The sequence below is a fragment of the Macaca nemestrina genome, chromosome 3 (assembly GCF_043159975.1).
Source record: "Macaca nemestrina isolate mMacNem1 chromosome 3, mMacNem.hap1, whole genome shotgun sequence".
Classification (NCBI taxonomy): Eukaryota; Metazoa; Chordata; class Mammalia; order Primates; family Cercopithecidae; genus Macaca; species Macaca nemestrina.
In genome coordinates this window covers 101,957,326-101,977,344 of record NC_092127.1, presented here as the reverse complement: position 1 = coordinate 101,977,344, position 20,019 = coordinate 101,957,326, and the positions used below count along the sequence as shown (strand labels likewise).

The window sequence follows — 20,019 nt, the reverse complement described above, 5'->3', positions numbered from 1 at the left end:
TTCAGCTCCATTATAATCTTATGGGACCACCATTGTATATGGGGTCCATCGTTGACCAAAATGTCCTTATGTGCCACATGATTATGCCACCTTTCTGAGAAACATGAAAAAGATTAAAATACTGATTTACTAGCTGAATGAAGTAAAAGGTAATCTTCCTTAAACACAGAATCTTAAAATTTCATAATATAGAATGCTTACGTGTTAAATATAGGATCACTTTCTCCATTATTATTTTTCTCTTCTCTCAAATTATGTCTGTGCTATCTTCTAAAGGTCCTCCAAAATTATGTGTTGAAACTTAATCCCCACTGTGCTAATACTAAGTGGGGGAACCTCTGGGAATTGATGAAATCATAAGGGCTCTGTGCTCATTGAATGGATTAGTGCCTTAAAAGAGGACTGGAGGGAACTAGCTTAGGCCCATTTTGTCCTTCTGCCTTCCATGTGAGGACATAGTGTTCATCCCCTCTGGAGGATGCAGCAATAAGGCACTATCTTGGAAGCAGAGAGGGCAGCCCTCACCAGACACCAAACTTGCTGGTACCTTGATTTTAGACCTCCCAACCTTCAGAACTATGAGAAATAATTATCTACCATTAGCACAGTGGCTTACAGTTATAATCTCAGCTTTTTGGGAGGCCCAAGGCAGTAGGATCATTTGAGACCGAGTTTGAGACCAGCCTGGGCAACATAGCAAGACCCATCTCTAAAAAAAAATTTTTTTTTAATTAGTCAGGCATGGTGGTGCATGCATCTAGTCCCAGCTGCTCAGACGCTTGTGGCAGGAGGACTGCTTAAGCCCAAGATTTCACCAAAAAGTTTTAATATTTCACTGAGAGATAAGAAGAAAGTACTTTAAATGTGCAATGAGAAACAATCAGAACACAGGCTTTTCCATACTGCTTTATCACTTTTCCAATTTTATTAAAACTGGTTGCTTTTAGGAGAACAACATGATCCTATAGATTATGAGCAAAGTTCACTGAGGACTTTTTCATCCAAGGCGAAGTAGACTGTATTTCACTATCAGGTGTAGATAAACAATCCCACTTAACAGATGAAAACAGTGAAGTAGAGATTAAATTACTGGAATAGAGATATACAGTAAATCACTAGCTGAGTAAACAATCCAAAATTGCTGACTTCTAATTTACTTCTGTATTCAGAGTAAGCAAATACACCAAGTTATTTAAATTCACAAGTGAAAAGCTTATCTGGTCAACAGCAATTTATTAATTTCACTAATATTTGTTGTTCTAGGGTTTCAGAACTCTCAGAAGTTAAATTAACTAAGAAATAATGAATATCAACATTAAATTAGTACAATAATTTTATCTTATTCTAACTTCTCTTCATTTGCCCTCTGTGTCCTTTCTCCTACACTAAAAAAAAAGATTGAGACTAAAAGCATTCCAACTGTATCACATATGTATAGCACCAAAATTTGCTTTGTGTGGTTACAGAAACCCCATTTCTCATATTACACTGAAGCGGCCTGAGAAAAGTAGAAAAAAGGCAATCTCACCTTGAGTGTGACATCGCAGAGTTCTCCATTTTCATAAAATCGAAGAAGAGAACCATGAAAATCTTTCCAAGCTTCATTTGCTTCAAAAATAAAGGAATCTTCTCCATCACCATCACTAATTGAGGATCTGTTCTTTATTTGCTGGTGCTGTTGTTGCCTTTTCCCCTTTGTAATGTGATTCCTAGCTTGTTTAGTATTCACAGAATCTGAAGCCATTTGCAATATTCCTCTTTCAATATAGCTCTCTTCTCAAGCATGCCATTTATTCTTTTTCAAAGGGTAGGGAGAAGGCAGAGGTAGATGTAGACACTACAATTCAGATGTTTTTCAAAACCCACTCAACTGCCATTATACAGTTTGCTGTGACTGAAAAATCAATAATAAAACACACAGAGACAAACCAAAAGAAAAAAATTATTAACTATAATTTGTTAGTACTATACATGCAAAATAACTATATCAATCATTATTTATAAAATAACAAAAAACTTTGTTTTTATGCTAAATAACACATAATTCACTTCTGCTAATTATTTTATATCAATAAAGGAACTCCTTTAAAATCCAACAAGAACAACTGACTTAAGCACATGACTTTTGAGATGTGTAATATGCTATCTTCAAAGAGAAAGGCTATGAACTAACATTTTTCTATTTTTAAATTTTTATTTCAGAGACGGAGTTTCTCCATGTTGCCCAGGCTGGTCTCAAACTCCTGGGCTCATGCAATCTGCCCACCTAGGCCTCTCAAAGTGCTGAGATTACATGCTTTAACCACCACACACGGCCATGAACTGAAAATGTTAAGTTTTGAGGCTTCACTTGGATTTTTTTTTTTTTTTTTTTTAGCAGAACAACATGATCCTACAGATGATAGGTAAAGTTCACTAAAGACTTTCTCATCCAAGTGTAGATAAACAACCCCACTTAACAGATAACAATTAAGTAGAGATGAAATTACTGGAATAGAGATATACAGTAAAACATTAGTATAGCTGCCTTCCAGCTATACAATTTAGTAATGCAAGGCCAAAACAGAAGGATATTTTGATTGAATTAGGTTCATCCTAGATTCTGAACTCAGATTATGGTTCTACCACATATCAAACATATGAGCTTGAGCAAATGACAACTTGCTTAGACCTCGATCTCTTCTGTAAAATAGAGATACCACTTAAGGAAACATTTTCAGGATTAGAAATATTGTACTGCCAAACATAGGAAATGCTGCACTCTTACAAAGATCTCATTTTATTTGCATTTTCACATAGAACTTATTAGTATTTACATACAAAATCAAACTTTCCTCATCATCAAAGCATATCTGATGAACAGTCACACCATCAATAATTCTATGTTACAATTCTACTTTGCTGACAAGAACAGAGGATTTCAAGTTACTAATAAATAGACACCTATTCCATCACTCACTGGCTGTGTAATTTTTTTTGAGGCTGTGTAATTTGTAAAACTGAGGCTTTACTAATCCTCAGTTTCTTCATCTATAAACAGGGATACCTATATCTCCCTCATGGCACTATCCTGAGAAATACATCAAATACAATAATGAATTTACAAGTGCTTGTTTAAAATATTGGCATTATCAGAGTGGAAAGCTCTGCTTATTATGTAGTTTCAGAAAACTCTAAATATTCTAACCAGAACTTTAGCTATATTAGGTTCTTTATTGTTAATCTCATCATTTCCAGCTTTGACAGAAATCAAAATGGTCAATGTAAGGTTAGAGATTATAGTTATTAATGCCTTCTTATGGTTTCTGTGGCAGACATACATGACAGTGATCCTTAATGAGTCATGGCTTCATATAAACCCCTTGCATGGAGGAAGAACCTGTGACTTGCTTCTAATTGACGGAATGTGGGAAAGTGATGAGATGTCACTCTCTTGATTACGTTACATTATAGAATACTGTGTGAGCAGACTGGAGTAAGAAGTTCTCCTGCAGGCCTTGAAAAACAAACCACCATGGAGATAGCCATGTAGCAGGCAATTACAGGCAATCCCTAAGACCTGAGAGAGGCTTTCACCTGACAGTCAGTAAAAAGCCAGGCCCTCAGTCATATAGCTCCAAGGAAATGAATTCTGCCAATGACCTGAATAAGTGTGGAAGCAGATTTCTCCATAATCGAGCCTCTTCATAATACAGCCTGGCCAATAGCTTTATTGCAGTCTTATGAGATCCTAAGCAAAGGACCCAACTACACTGTGCCCAAACTCCTGATGCACGGCAACTGTGAGGTAATAAATGCATATTGTTTTAAGCCACTAAATTGTGGTAATTTGTTACACACAATAAAAAACGAATACAGACACCTTCTGTCAGGTCTAAAATGTTATCTGAGGAAAGCATCTATAGATATTCTAATAGGCACCAGTCACTGTAATATCTCTTCTAAATGCACATTCCTGCTGTAAAATCAACAAAGAACAGATGGGACAAATAGAAAACAAATAGCATAATCAGGGCTTAAAAACTTTTTCTGTAAAGGGCCACAGAATAGATATTTTTGACTTTCTGGGCCATATGGGTCTCTATCACAACTACTGAACGCAGTCATTGTAACACAAAAGCAGTCACAGACAATAGTAAATAAATAAATATAGCCATGTTCCAATAAAACTTTATTTAAAAAAAAAAAAAAACACTTAGTTGCCGGGTGTGGTGGCTCATGCCTGTAATCCCAGCACTCTGGGAGACTGAGATGCGTGGATTACCTGAGGTCAGGAGTTCGAGACCAGCCTGGCCAACATGGCGAAACCCCGTCTCTACTAAAAAATACAAAAAACAGCCAGGCATGGTGGTGCGCACCTGTAACCCCAGCTGCTTGGGAGGCTGAGACACGAGAATCACTTGAACCCGGGAGGCAGAGGTTGCAGTGAGCTGAGATCACACCACTGCACTCCAGCCTGGGCAACAGAATAAGACTGTGTCTCATAAAATAAAATAAAATAAAATAAAATAAAATAAAATAGGCCGGGCGCGGTGGCTCACGCCTGTAATCCCAGCACTTTGGGAGGCCGAGGCGGGCGGATCACAAGGTCAGGAGATCGAGACCACGGTGAAACCCCGTCTCTACTAAAAATACAAAAAATTAGCCGGGTGCGGTGGCGGGCGCCTGTAGTCCCAGCTACTCAGGAGGCTGAGGCAGGAGAATGGCGTAAACCCAGGAGGCGGAGCTTGCAGTGAGCCGAGATCGCGCCACTGCACTCCAGCCTGGGCGACAGAGCGAGACTCCGTCTCAAAAAAAAAAAAAATAAATAAAAAATAAAAATAAAAATAAAAATAAAAAAAATAAAATAAAATAAAATAAAGAATAAACACTTGGTGAGTGTGATTTAATCCCCAAGCTCATAGTTTGCTGATCCCTGAGTAAGATGTTGATTTAAACACAACAGTATCAATAATCACATTAAATATAAATGGACTAACCACTTCTAATTAAAGGCAGAGACTCAGGAATGCTACCCAGCAATAGGGACAAGCTATTGAAACATGTAACAATCCGGATGAATCTCAAAGTATGCTCAATTTAAAAAAGCCATACAGTATGATTCTATCTATATAACATTCTCAAAATGACAAAGTTATAGAGGTGGAGAACAGATTATTGTTTGCCAGAGGTTAGGGAAGGATGAGAGGAGAAGAGTAGCTATGGCTATAAATGAGTAGTACAAGAGATACTTGTGATGGAACTATACTGTATCTTGATCATATGAATCTACACGTGATAACATACACATACACACGAATGCATGTAAAACAGGTGAAATTTGAATAAGATAGACAATGTATCAAAGTCAATTTCCTGGTACAAAAGTTATACAAGATGTTATCACTGAGGGAAACTGGGTGAAGGAAATATAAGATCTATTATTTGTTAGCATTGCAAGTGAATCTACAATGGTCTCAAATAAAGACTTTTTTAAAAAGAGAGATTTTCAGATTGGATAAGAAAAAGCAAAATCCAACTATCAAATGCGTACAAGAAAAAAAAATCTACTTTAAGCACAAAGACACAGTTAAAGGAATAGGATAGAAAGAAGACACACCATGCCAACAGTAACAACAACAACAACAAAACCCTAAAGAATTTTTTTAAAACTGAAGAGTAGCTATAATATCAAATACATAAAATTGTTAGTGATAAAAAACACTATACAAAAATATCACATGCAAAAGAAAGCAGTTGGACCCTTACTTTACACTATATACAAAAATTAACTCAAAATTCATTAAAGACCTAAATGTAGCCCTGAAACCATAAAATGACTAGACTTGAAACCATAAAGCTACTGGAGGAAAACACACGGGGAAAAGGCTTCACAACACTGAATTTATCAATGATTTCTTGTGTATGACGTAAAAAACACAAGCAACAAAAGTAAACACAGACAAATGGGACATTAAACTTTAAAACTTCTGTGCAGCAAAACAATCAATCAATAGAGAAGAAAAGGCAACCTACAGAATGGAAGAAAACAGTATTTGCAAATATATACCTGGAAAGGGGTTAATATCCAGATATACAAAGAACTACAACTCAATTAAAAAAAAAAAAAGAACCCAATTTTAAAATGGGCAAAAGGTTGGGTGCAACGGCTGGTGAATGACTGTTGTCCCAGCCACTTGGGAGGCTAAGGTAGGAGGATCACTTGAGCCCAGGACTTCAAGGTCAGCCTGGGCAATACAGGAAGCACCTGTCTCAAAACAAAACAAAACAAAACAAACAAAAACTAAAAACATGCCAGGTGTGGTGGCTCACTCCTATAATCCCAACACTGGTAGGCTGAGACTGGAGGACTGTTTGAGCCCAGGAGTTCGAGATCAGCCTGGGCAATACAGACCTTGTCTCTACAAAAAAAAAAAAAACAAAAATTAGCTGGACATGGTATCATGTGCCTATAGTCCCAGCAACTCAGGAGGCTAAGGTGGGAGGATCACTTGAGCTCAGGAATTCAAGGATGTAGTGAGCTGTAATCATGCCACTGAACTCCAGCCTGGGTGACAGAGTGAGACTCTGCCTCAACAAAAAAAAAGATAAAGGACTTCAACAGACATTTCTCCAAAGATGATACACAAATGGTCATGAAGTACAGCCCTTATTCAGTATCCTCAGAAGACTGATTGCAGAATCCCTGCAGATACCAAAATCCATGTATCCTTAAGTCCCTTATATAAACTGGTATGGTATTTGCATATAATCTATGTACATCCTCCTACATATTTTAAATTATCTCTAGATTACTTACGATACCTAAGACAATGTAAATGCTATGTAAATAGTTATTATATTGTATTTTTAAAGTTTGTATTATTTTTATTGGATTAAAAATATTTTCAATCCATGTTTGGTTAAATCTGGGGATGTGTAACCTGCAGACACTGACAGTCAACTGTATATAAAAAAATGTTCAATATCATTAATCATCAGGGATATGTAGATAAAAATCATGAGATATCACCTTACACTTGTTAGGATGGGGAAAGAAAGAAGTGTTGGCAAGGACTTAGAGAAACTGGAAACCCTTTCCACCGTTGGTGGGAATGTAAAATAGCTTCCATAGCTGCTTTGGAAACAGTATGGATAGCCCTCAAAAAGTTAGAAATAGAATTACCATATCCAGCAATTCCACTTCTCGGTACATATCCAAAAGAAGTGAGAACAGGATAGCAAAGACATATTTGCACACCCATGTTCACTGTGGCGTTATTTACAACCCAGAGGTAGAAGCAGCCTAAATGTCCATCATCAGAAAAATGGAAAAAGAAAATGTGACTTATACATACAATGGAATACCATTCAGATTCAAAAAAGATGAAAATCCTGTCATGGATGAATCTTAAGGATATTATACATAGTGAAATAAGCCAGAAACAGATAAGTTCCACTGATTCCACTTATATGAAGCATCTAAAGCAGTCAAATTCATAGAAAGTAAAATGGTAGCTGCCAAGAGGGGTGGAAAGAAGAGTTATTGTATCGTTTCAGTTTTGCAAGATAAAGTTCTAGAGATCTGTTGGACAACAATGTACATGTAGTTAACACTACTGTACTGTACACTTAAAAATTGTTAAGATGGTAAATTTTATGTTGTGTTTTTCACCGCAATAAAAAAAGACACTGCATAATGATAAAAGTGTCAATTCCCAAAGACATACTATAGTCTAAACGTGCATACACCTAACTTCAAATCTTCAAAATACACAAAGCAAAACCAAAAACAACAAAACGGAGAAACAGATAAACCCACAATTACAACTAAAGAGATTTCAACACTCCTCTTCAGTTACAGGACTAGTTAGCAGAGAATTAGCAATGACATAAAACAACAGAACACATCACCAACCAACTGGATTTCACGGGTGCTTATAGAACACTCCTCCCAACAAAAGCAGAATATACATTCTTTTCAAGTGCACGTGGACCTTATTATATAAGCCATATCCTGAGTCAATAAACAACCCTAAACAAATTTAAAAGAAATTACATTGTATAAAGTGTAGTCTCTGATCATAATGGAATTAAACTAGAAATAAGTAATAAAAGACAACAGAAAACTCTCCAAATGCTTGCAAATTAAATGCACACATCTAAATAATCCATGGAGCATAGAGGAAGTCTTAAGAGAAATTAGAAATTTCTTCGTTAAGTTAGTTCTTAACTTACTATGGGTTAGGAGATTGAGACCATCCTGGCTAACATGGTGAAACCCCATCTCTACTAAAAAAATACAAAAAATTAGCCAGGTGTGGTGGCAGGCCCCAGTTACTCAGGAGGCTGAGGCAGGAGAATGGCGTGAACTCAGGAGGCAGAGCTTGCAGTGAGCTGAGATGCGCCACTGCACTCCAGCCTGGGCGACAAAGCGAGACTCCGTCTCAAAAAAAAAACAAAACAAAACAAGGTGAACACACAAAAAATTAATCATACCATAGCACACTGTAGCCTGGGACTTCGAGCCACTGCACCTGGCTATAGTTTCATATAGTTTCTGATGCATTTTATATAATATATAATATATAAAATATATTTTTATGTTATATATGTAACTACACCTAAAACAATAAAACTTTTTGAAGAAAACATAGGAGAAAAACTTCATGACTCGGGGTCAGGCTACTAGTTGTTAAATACGAAAGAAAAAAACTGCTAAAATGGACTCCATCAAAATTAAAACCTTTTGCTATGAGAAAGACCCCATAAGAGAATAAAAAGACAAGCTCCAAACCAGGAGAAAAATGTTGGCAAATCACATATTTGACAAAAAATTTACATTTACATCCCAAATATATAAAACTTTCAAACTTAACAGTAAGAAAACCAACTCAATTAAAATATGGACCAAAGACTTAAGACGCTTCACCAGTGAAGATATATGGATGGAAATAAACACACAAAAAGATGTTCAACATCACTGCCATTAGATAAATGAAAATTAAAATAATGAACCAGGCCCAGTGGCGTGCGCTTATAGTCTCCGCTACATAGGATGACTGTTTAAGCCCAAGAGTTCAAAGTTGTAGTGCACTACCATCCGATCATGTCTGTAAATAGCCACTACACTCCAGCCTAAGCAACACAGCTCCTGCCACACCCCCATACGCACACCCCACAATCTTAATGAAATACCACTACACATCTATTAGAACGGCTAAAATAAACAATAATAACAATACCAAGTGCTAGTGAGGATGTGAAACACCTGGAATTTTCATATACTGCTGGTGGCAATGCAAAACAGCATCACTGTTCTAAAAAAAAAAAAAAAAAAGGTGAAAGTTTCTTACACAGTTAAACATACTCTTACACTATAACCCAGCAATCTGACTGCTGGCAATTTAACCGAGAAAAATGAAAGCTCGTGTTTGCACAAAAACTTGTACATGAAAATGTATAGCAGCTCTAGTCGCAATTGCTAAAAACTGAGAATAATCCAAATAACCTTCAACAAGTGAATGGATAAACAAACTGTGGGTACACCCATACAATAGAACACTACCTTACAATAAAAAGGAACAAACTTGGTACATGCAACAACCTGGATGAATCTCAATGGCTGCTGAGTGAAACAGGCCAGTCTCAATAGGTTACTACACATTCTACGATTCCATTTATATGATATCCTCAAAAGGACAAAATCATAGTGATGAAAAACAGATCCGTGGCTGCCAGGGATGAGGGGTAGGGAAACAGTATGACTAAAAGGAGATGACAAAAAGAGTTTTATGGGATGATGAAACTATTTTGCATCTATTTCAAATGTTAATTTAAAATTGATTTGGGTGATGATGAGACAAATCTATACATTTGTTAAAATTCATGGACTTGTACCCCAAAAATCTCAATTTTGCTATAAGATAAAAAATAAAATGGAAAAAAAGAAAGTTGCATTCCAACATACTCATGGTAAAACTCAAAAGACAAAGCAATATAATCACAAGCCACTCTACTGCTTAAGGGATCAATTAGCCCTAAAATAAAATGCAAAGGCCTGCCAGGCACAATGGCACACGCCTGTAATCTCAGCACTTTGAGAGGACAAGCTGGGAGGATCACTTGGGCCCGGGAGTTTAAGACCAGCCTGGGCAACAGAGTGAGATTCAGTCTCTACAACAAATTTTAAAATTAGCCACGTGTGGTGGCACAAACTTGTAGTCCCGGCTACTTGGCAGGCTGAAGTGGGAGGATCGCTTCAGCCCAGGAGGTCGAGGCCACAGTGAGCTGTGATTATGCCTCTGCACTCCACCCGGGGTGACAGAGCAAGATTCTCACTCAAGAAACACACACACACACACACACACACACACACACACACACACACACACAAAATAAAGGCAGACATCAGCATCATGACAGAAAACACTATCTGCTATCACTGTTCTAATTGCATGTAAATTAAATCATTTAGTCCTCACTACAACTCTATGAAGTAGCTACTTTTATTTTCCCCTTTATTCTCCCGCCTCAGCCCCATTGCCCAAGTAGCTGGAACTATAGGAATGGACCACCATACTGGGCTAATTTTTGTATTTTTTGTAGAGATGGGGTTTTGCCATGCTGCCCAGGCTGGTCTTCAACTCCTGGACTCAAGTCATCTGCCCACTTAGACCTCCCAAAATACTGGGACTACAGGCCTGAGCCACTGCACCCAGGAGTCTTCTTTCACTTAGTTTGCTATGCCATATTTTGTGCCCTATCTGAAGAAACTGAAGCACAGTGAGATGGAGTGAAGCCCAAGTAAGTGGTGGAGCCAGGATGTGAACCTAGGCAGCAGGGCTCCCAGCCTGTGCTATTAACTACCACACTACTGTTCAGAGCACTTTATAAGTGAAATATAATTACAGAACAAAATATATGAAAAACCAAGGTCCTTATCTTTTCCCTCACTATACCTTTAGATTCCCCTACTTTTATAAGTAGCAACACCATTTTTTCAGTTACCCCTACTTCAAAATGTGAGCCATATTTGACTCTTCTCTCCACTTGCACAACCTATCCACTTCAATTCTCCTGGATTCTGCTTGGAAAAATCTCTATTCATCCATCCCTTTCTTCCTATTATCATTGAATTACATTCTCTCTCATTGTACTCTAGTTCAGATCCACATATTAACCTGGATTGTAATGACTTCCCCTAACCAATCACCACATCCCTCCTTCCCATCACTGAACATCGATCAAGGATTAGATGCTGCTAGATTTATCTAACTCTAATTGTCCTTTCCAAACTGCTTAATGTATGTAGTTCAGCTTACCCTGGCATTCAAGGTCCTCATTGCTCTGGCTCTAGTCTACCTTCTTTTTCTCCATTTGTTTTTTACATAAAGTAGGGAAAGGGGGAAATAAGACAGAAAAACTACTTACTAAACCACTGTGCACCACCTATTTTGCCAGAAATCTTAAATATACTCTTGGTTAAGCATCACCTCATAGATGGTTCTAACATCCCTGACTTGCCCAAGGCCACACAGCTAGAAATGGTGGGAGATGGGGCTTCAATCCAGCTGTGATTAAGTCCATTCTTTTTCCACTATATCACAGATTTAATTATTCAGTTTTCCTCAAAGGTATTTGCAAGTGCTCAAGCTGTTCCTTGTGAGGGAATGATGTCAAGGCCCAGCTTAAATAATTCCTTTTTATGAATTCTTTTCTAATTCTCCCAACGGGATGTGATCTTTCTCATAAACCCCCATAGTACGCCGTATTTCTCTGACTTGTTCACTTTCTTTCTTTTGTATTTTAGACTTGCCTGCTTAACACAGTGTACTCTTTCTTGAAGACTGTGTCTTAACAATATCTATGTATTTGTCTACAATGAGCCAGAGTCACGAGTGGCTGAATTAACATGATCTCTATGGGTTGGGTTTTTTTCCCCAATGTAAAAAACTGGGTCAACTTGGTTCTCTGCTCCTCCCATTCAACAGACAGCCGCATCTTCTCATGCATTTCCAGCTGCATCCCTGAGGTGAAGGTGAAGGCCGGAGTCAACGGATTTGGTTGTATTGGGTGCCTGGTCACCAGGGTGGCTTTGAACTCTGGCAAAGTGGATATTGTCGCCATCAATGACCGCTTCATTGACCTCAACTACATGGTCTACTTGTTCCAGTATGATTTTACCCATGGCAAATTCCATGCACCGTCAAGGCTGAGAATGGCAAGCATGTCATCAGTAGAAATTCCATTACCATACTCCAGGAGCGAGATCCCTCCAAAATCAAATGGGGCAATGCTGACGCTGAGTACGCTGTGGAGTCCACTGGTGTCTTCACCCCCATGAAGAAGGCTGGGGCTCCCTTGCAGGAAGGAGCCAAAAGGGTCATGAATCTCTGCCCCCTTTGCTGACGCCCCCATGTTCGTGATGGGCATGAACCATAAGAAGTATGACAACAGCCTCAAGATCATCAGCAATGCCTCCTGCACCACCAACTGCTTAGCACCCCTGGCCAATGTCATCCAAGACAACTTTGGTATTGTGGAAGGACTCATGACCACAGTCCACGCCACACTGCCACCCAGAAGACTGTGGATGGCCCCTCTGGGAAACTGTGGCGTGACGGCTGCGGGGCTCTCCAGAATATCATCCCTGTCTCTACTGGTGCTGCCAAGGCTGTAGGCAAGGCCCTCTCTGAGTTGAACAGGAAGCTCACTGGCATGGCCTTCTGTGTCACCACTGCCAACGTGTCGGTCATGAACCTGACCTGCCGTCTGGAAAAACCTGCCAAATATGATGACATCAAGAAGGTGGTGAAGCAGACGTCGGAGGGCCCTCTCAAGGGCATCCTGGGCTACAATGAGCACCAGGCTGTCTCCTCCGACTTCAACAGCAACACCCACTCTTCCATCTTCGATGCTGGGGCTGGCATTGCCCTCAACAACCACTTTGTCAAGACAATTTCTTGGTATAGTGATGAATTTGACTACAGCAACAGTGTGGTGGACCTCATGGCCCACATGGCCTCCAAGAGTAAGACCACCAGACCACCAGCCCCAGCGAAAGCATGAGAGGAAGAGAGAGGCCCTCACTGCTGGGGAGTCCCTGCCACACTCAGTCCCCCACTACACTGAGAATCTCCCCTCCTCAGTGTCCATGCAGAACCCCTAAAGAGGGAGGGGCCTAGGAGCCCCACCTTGTGTGTACCATTAATAAAGTCCCCTATGCTTAGCCAAAAACAAACAAACAAAAAACAAACAAAACAAAACAAAAAACAAAAACCTGGGTCAACTCTTATTAGTTAGTGAGTCTTCTTCATTTTTTTTTTTTTTTAAGGCAGGGTCGCACTCTGCCGCCCAGGCTAGACTGCAGTGGTGCAATCTCAGCTTATCACAGCCTTGACCTCCCAGGCTCCAGCAATCCTACAGGTGTGCAACCACTATGCTGGGCTAATTTTTGTATTTTTTGTAGAGATGGGGTTTTGCCATGTTGCCCAGGCTGGTCTTGAACTGCTGGACTCAGGCCATCTTCCCACCTGGGTCTCCCAAAATGCTGGGACTATAGGCCTGAGCCACTGAGCCTGGAAGTCTTCATTTTGTCATGCCATATTTTGTGTCCTACATGAGTATTATGACAGCAGGTATCACTAATATCTTATTTTTAAATTTTACTAAGTTAAAATGCATACAATTCAAAATGACCATATACTTTTTCCCCTTACATCAAACTACTCTAGCTCTATCTAGTGAAAGTTTTATTATTGTTGTCACAAAATGTTTTCATTTGTCAGCGTACTATTTCTAGGAAAAGGGCTTTAATAAATATTCATTTTTATAAAATTATTTTTACATTTGAATTCAGATTTGGGCAGGACACAACAGCTCACAATCTGTCTATACAAACTTCTCTTAAACAACTTTAAAAAAATCTATTATATATAATAGAACAGGAAGACAGGAGCCAGAAAAGACTGCTTACTCAAAGACTATTCACTCTGCCTAAGGAACTCAGTAGACTTTAGGACTTATAAAGACTGTATATTAGTATCAAGTAAAAATGTAATTCAGCCTGAACTCCAGAATTTTTTTTAAAATACGCCTAAGATTCTGATTCTTAGGGAGAAAAATAAATGATATTCCTCCTTCCTCAAATATGTTAAAAGATTAAAAGCACAAAACAAGAGAGAGGAAAAAAAAATGGACATCCGTGGTATGTCATTCTCATAACATGCTACAGATGTCCATTTCTATCACACGCTGGCATGTTATGACAATGAAGCGGACAGGAAGTTGATTCCTTTTTTTTTTTTTTTTTTTTTGCTCCTCTAAGTGCCAGTAAAGGCATATCGATCAACAAAATAGGAAGTTATGAAGAGAAAATACTTCAAACAGAAGCAGACAGGTTTATGGTTCAATGCAAAGCATATGTAACAAAATATATTTTTATATGTAGACATTATTTACAATGAATTACAGAAAACAGGACTGATAGCAAAAGCTTAAAGATCCTATTATACTAAGCCAGACCACCTTATTCTTTCTGTAGCTTCCTTTGTACTTACAATTTCTATCACATTTAGCATGTGGTATCAGTATGTAATACCATTACACTGAATACTGTACTCACTTTATACTGTATTATCCTCATAACTCTTTGCAGCATAGTGACTGTGTTTTCATATTACACATTAATCAAAAGACTACTGAACAGAAAGAATTCCAAATGGCACTTGGTGTTCTGTTTTTTTTTTGTTGTTGTTGTTGTTTGGTTTTTGTTTTTGTTTTTGTTTTGAGGCAAGGCCTGGCTCTATTGGCCCAAGCTGGAGTGCAGTGGCACAATCTCAGCTCACTGCAACCTCCGATTTCCGGGCTCAAGCCATCCTCCCACCTCAGCCTTCTGAGTAGCTGGGACTATAGGTACACACCTCCACACCAGGCTAATTGTTGTATTTTCTGTAGAGATGGGGTTTCACCATGTTGCCCAGGCTGGTGGTGAACTCATGAGCTCCAGCAATCTGCCCGCTTCAGACTACCAAAATGCTGGGATTACAGGCATGAGCCACTACGTCCAGCCCCAAATGGCACTTTGAAAGCACCTCTTTAAAAACTCAATGCCAGCTGGGTGCGGTGGCTCACACCTGTAATCCCAGCACTTTGGGAGGCTGAGGCAGGTGGAGCACCTGAGGTCAGGAGTTCCAGACCAGACTGGCCAACATGGTGAAACCTTGTCTCTACTAAAAATACAAAAATTGGCCAGGCGTGGTGGCAGGCAATTCCAGCTACTTGGGAGGCTGAGGCAGGAGAATCACTTGAACCCGGGAGGTGGAGGCTGTGGTGAGCCAAGATTGTTCCACTGCACTCTAGCCTGGGCCTACAGAGTGAGACTCCGTCTCAAACAAACAAACAAAAAAGTACAAATAAAAATAAAAAACCTCAATGCCATAATATAATTGCTGCTGCAGTACTCTATTAGACACAATCTTCTTTAAAGTAATTTTAAAGAAGATATTTTATAATTCAGTTTGATGAAGATTTTAAATGATACAAAATATTATATTTTATAGCCATATCTGATTAGTTTTAGAGCTACAACTAAAAGCTGATGGAAGATGTGTGTACATTTACCAAAATCAACCCTTGCATATTTATGAAATAATAATTGGCCGGGTGCAATGGCTCATGCCTGTAATCCCAGCACTTTGGGAGGCCGAGACGGGCAGATCACAAGGTCAGGAGATCGAGACCATCCTGGCTAACACGGTGAAACCCCATCTCTACTAAAAAAATACAAAAAAATTAGCTGGGTGTGGTGGCGGGCGCCTGTAGTCCCAGCTACTCAGGAGGCTGAGGCAGGAGAATGGCATGAACCTGGGAGGTGGAGCTTGCAGTGAGCCGAGATCACGCCACTGCACTCCAGCCTGGAGGACAGAGTGAGACTCCGTCTCAAATAATAATAATAATAGTAATAATTTAAAAAGTTATTTGACAATTCAGTTAGGTGAAGACTTTGGATACAAGAAGATTATATTTTATAGCAGTACGTGATTAATTTTAGACCTACACCTGAACGTTGATGGCAGATGTGTGTGCATTTACCAAAATTAACTCTTGCATACTTGTGAAATAACAAAATGGCAAACCCCACCTCATGTTCTATAGAGCATGTGTTTAATTTTCCACATACTTTAGGCTATTTTACACCTCTGCCTCCTTTCAGGTTTTCTGCTCTTTCTGAAATGCCCTTTACCACCACTCTCTCCTGCTAACTCTTGCTCATCTTCTAAGACTCAGCTCAGGTTCATCTGCTCAAGAAGCCCATCCCTAAAAATCTTCCGTATTCCTAGTGTACTTCCTCTGCGCTCCCACAAAAATCTGGTATTTTTTTTTTCATTGTACTTACCACAAAGAATATCATACTCAATTTTTGGTCAGATTTAAAATACTTATTACTTGTAAGTGCCTATTCACTACTAGTCTTCCCTGTAATACTACATAAGCCCCTAAAGTAGAGGCACCATCTGTCTTCACTGCTATTACTCCCATGTTCAGTAAACACATTTAACACAATAAACAAACAGAAGTACTTAAAATATTTTTATAATGGATGAACAGATTATGAACACTAGAGATTTTTCTATTATAATCCAAATCAATGTATGCTTAAATAATTTTAACTAAAGTAACACTGTGCATAAGACATTTACTTCAATTTTTGAATCACTTTATTTCAAAGGTAATACTCTTCTTAAAATTTCCACTTTTACTTTTAAGTCAGGAAAAAAGTAGGCTATACTCATTATTTCCTTTTGATTTACATTTAACATTTTGAGTCAAACAGTCTAAAATATACCAATAATTAAAGGAGAATCTGCTGGTTTGAAAAACTGTATAATAGCTTCAATAGTTCCTACTGAAAGTATACATGACTCCCAACAAGTTACTGCTGTGACTTTAAAAAATGTTTTTCTTGGCCAGGCACAGTGGCTCAAGCCTGTAATCCCAGCACTTTGGGAGGCCAAGGCAGGCAGATCACTTGAGCCCAGGAGTTTGAGACCAGCCTGGACAACAAAGCAAAACCCAATCTCTACAAAAAATACAAAAATAAGCTAGGCATGGTGGCACACACCTGTGGTCCCAGCTACTTGGAAGGCTGAGGTGGGAGGATCACTTGAGCCTGGGAGGTGGAGGTTGCAGTGAGCCGAGATCACTGAGTTGGAAAGAATAATTTCCTAATTGGAAGTCAGGGCGTGCTGAAATTCAACACTGATAGGAGAGCCAATGGAGAGATCTAGTAGGCTACTGGAAAGACTGATAAGAGAGGTCACTGGTACTAAAGTCAAAATCATAGTTAAACTTAAGTGTGAATTAGATGCCTGAAACAGCTCAATGTCAGAGTCTTCTTTAGACAGATGTGTTCTTGAAGAATAACTGAGTAGAGACCAACAATAACATGGCCTTCAGTTAGTAGTACAGCAACACTGTCTGCCTAAAACTGTCCTTACATATAGAAAAAAGGCAGATTATACTGAAAGGGAAAATGATCAATGAGATTATTAAAACATCCTTATTAATCAATGAAATTAAATATTGGAAAAGACAAAAAAAAGTAAAATTGGTAGGGCTGTCAGGAAATAAACACTTTCACATTGCTGTTCATATAAGCCTTCCCAGGCTCCATTTAGCTAAGATATCCAAAATCTTTTTAATTTACGTGCCCTCTCATGTACCAGTTCCACTTATTAAGAAATATCTTGATGGGCCGGGCGCGCTGGCTCAAGCCTGTAATCCCAGCACTTTGGGAGGCCGAGACGGGCGGATCACGAAGTCAGGAGATCGAGAACATCCTGGCGAACACGGTGAAACCCCGTCTCTACTAAAAAATACAAAAAAATTAGCCGGGCGAGGTGGCGGGCGCCTGTAGTCCCAGCTACTCGGGAGGCTGAGGCAGGAGAATGGTGTAAACCTGGGAGGCGGAGCTTACAGTGAGCCGAGACCCGGCCACTGCACTCCAGCCTGGGCGACAGAGCAAGACTCCGTCTCAAAAAAAAAATAAATAAAAAATAAAAATAAAAATAAAGAAATATCTTGATGACTTAGGCTGTGAGTTATACAACCTAGCAATTTTTTGAAAACTGAAATGCGTAAAACAACCAGTTACCAACAAGCTAGGAGGACTGCTTGAGCCTACTAGAAGTTCAAGACCAGCCTGAGAAACATAGTGAGAGCCAGTCTTGACAAAAATTTAAAAATTAGCCAAGTGTGGTGGCTTGCACCTGTAGTCCCAGCTACTCGGGGGCCTGAGGTAGGAGGATCATCTGAGCCCAGGGAGGTCAAGGCTGTAGTGAGTCATGATCTTGCCACTGGACTCCAGCCTAAGCAACAGAGTGAGACCTTATCTCAAAAAAAAAAAAAAAGTTGTTCTTAACAATAGCACTTACATTCTTTACAGTCATGTGCTGCATGACCAGCGTTCTGGTCACGATGATGGTGACCAATGCATAGATGATAGTTCCATAAAATTGTAACACTTTATTTTTGCTGTACCTTTTCTGTTTAGACACACAAATAGGTAACCACTGTGTTACAGTATTGATTATAGTATTCAGTACAGTAACATGCTATACAGATTTGTAACCCAGGAGCAACAGACTACACCACATAGCTTAGGTGTGTAGCAGGCTATACCACCTAGGTTTGTGTAAGTATACTCTATGACGTTTGCACAATGACAAAATTGCCTATTAACATGTTTCTTAAGAGTGTATCCCCGTCCTTAAATGATACGTGCAATATTAGATACTACTATTATCAAAGTCTGCTTGTTAAATACTAATGTCATTTCTAGGGTCTATAAGCAACATTTTCACTACATTGAATACTTTGTAAGATGTTTATTTTGGGATGTTTTATTAAAACGGAATTCCATTGACACCTTACAGTAATCATTTCCTTGTTTGAACTGGGCCACTTAGTTTATCACAGTCATAGTGGTCTAAAAGTCTAGTATAAAGTAGTAAAAGAAAGATCTTGAATTTTACCTAAATATGCGAACTACATGCGTGAACCTTAAGAGGGGCCTATATTACTCATTATTTTTACTTGAGAATGTCAGAGAAGTGACAGGGTTGTACTTAAGATAACAAGGCCTACTAAAAATTAATTTATCAATAATTTGTTGCCAAGTATCAAAGTATGGAATACTTCACACTGGATGTTTGAAATTGAACGAAAAGCACAAAGCTGAATACTTACTGAAGGGATAGCTATGCCAACCAGGGACCGACGCTCTGAATAGAGCACATTGCTGATCTTACACAGAGTTTAGTGGGTAGCATGGGATTCAGGAATCAGCGGACTTTCAGAGGCTTATTAACATAGTTACTGACATTAGATTACTACTAGCTAGCTACATTACTGGGAAGTTACTTAATCTCTCTGGGTCTCAGTGTCTTTATTTTTAAAAGAACACAGCATGGCTGTGTTCCAATAAAACTTTGTTTACAAAAACAGGCAGCAAGCTTGGTTTAGCCTACAGGCAGTTGGTAATCAGTTTCCTTCTCGTTCAAAATTATAGTAGCATATTTTGCTGTTTAAAATTATAGAAGCTGTTGCCTTGCTTTTGAGAGAAATCTGTCAGCCATACGTGACACAAGGCATATAAACTGGTGGCTAGCAGCAGAGACTTTAGAGCTAGACAGTTTTGGGATTCGGTGTTAATTGTGTAGCCTTGGGCAAGTTACTTAAAATTACTCTGAGCCTCAGCTCTAAGGTTGCTGTGAGGGGTAAGTGAAGTAATGTATATAAAGTACTTAGCTCTGTATCTAGTACACAGTAAGCATTCAATAAACAAATGTTATTACTTTTACAAATTATGTGATCCTGAGTCCTTGGTCAGGAACACAGTCCGGCAATCAACATTTTTTTCCAGCAAAGAAATAAAATATGCTTTATAATGCTCTACATGAGACTGCAATTATTAGAAACCCACCATAGAAAAGATGGTAATACCCTAAGTCATCTTTTTTTTTAAAATGACAACAG

At 38.9% G+C, this 20,019-nt stretch overlaps 1 protein-coding gene and 1 pseudogene across 5 annotated transcripts in view; one reads left to right on the top strand and one right to left on the bottom strand.

The window, feature by feature from the left end:
• The window catches only part of LOC105479660 (kelch like family member 8), an 80,193-nt gene that overhangs the window by 32,741 nt on the left and 27,433 nt on the right, over window positions 1-20,019 (bottom strand). For 4 of the 5 annotated variants that reach the window (XM_071093327.1, XM_011737754.3, XM_011737756.2 and 1 more), the window contains one exon: window positions 1,529-1,894. In XM_071093327.1, the coding sequence (XP_070949428.1) occupies window positions 1,529-1,744 (216 nt within the window). In that variant the 5' untranslated portion in view covers window positions 1,745-1,894. Of the gene's footprint in view, window positions 1-1,528; window positions 1,895-9,224; window positions 9,250-20,019 lie in introns of those variants that run through there. The other variant, XM_011737755.3, reaches the window with a different exon arrangement.
• LOC105479661 (glyceraldehyde-3-phosphate dehydrogenase pseudogene) lies at window positions 11,894-13,050 on the top strand (annotated as a pseudogene).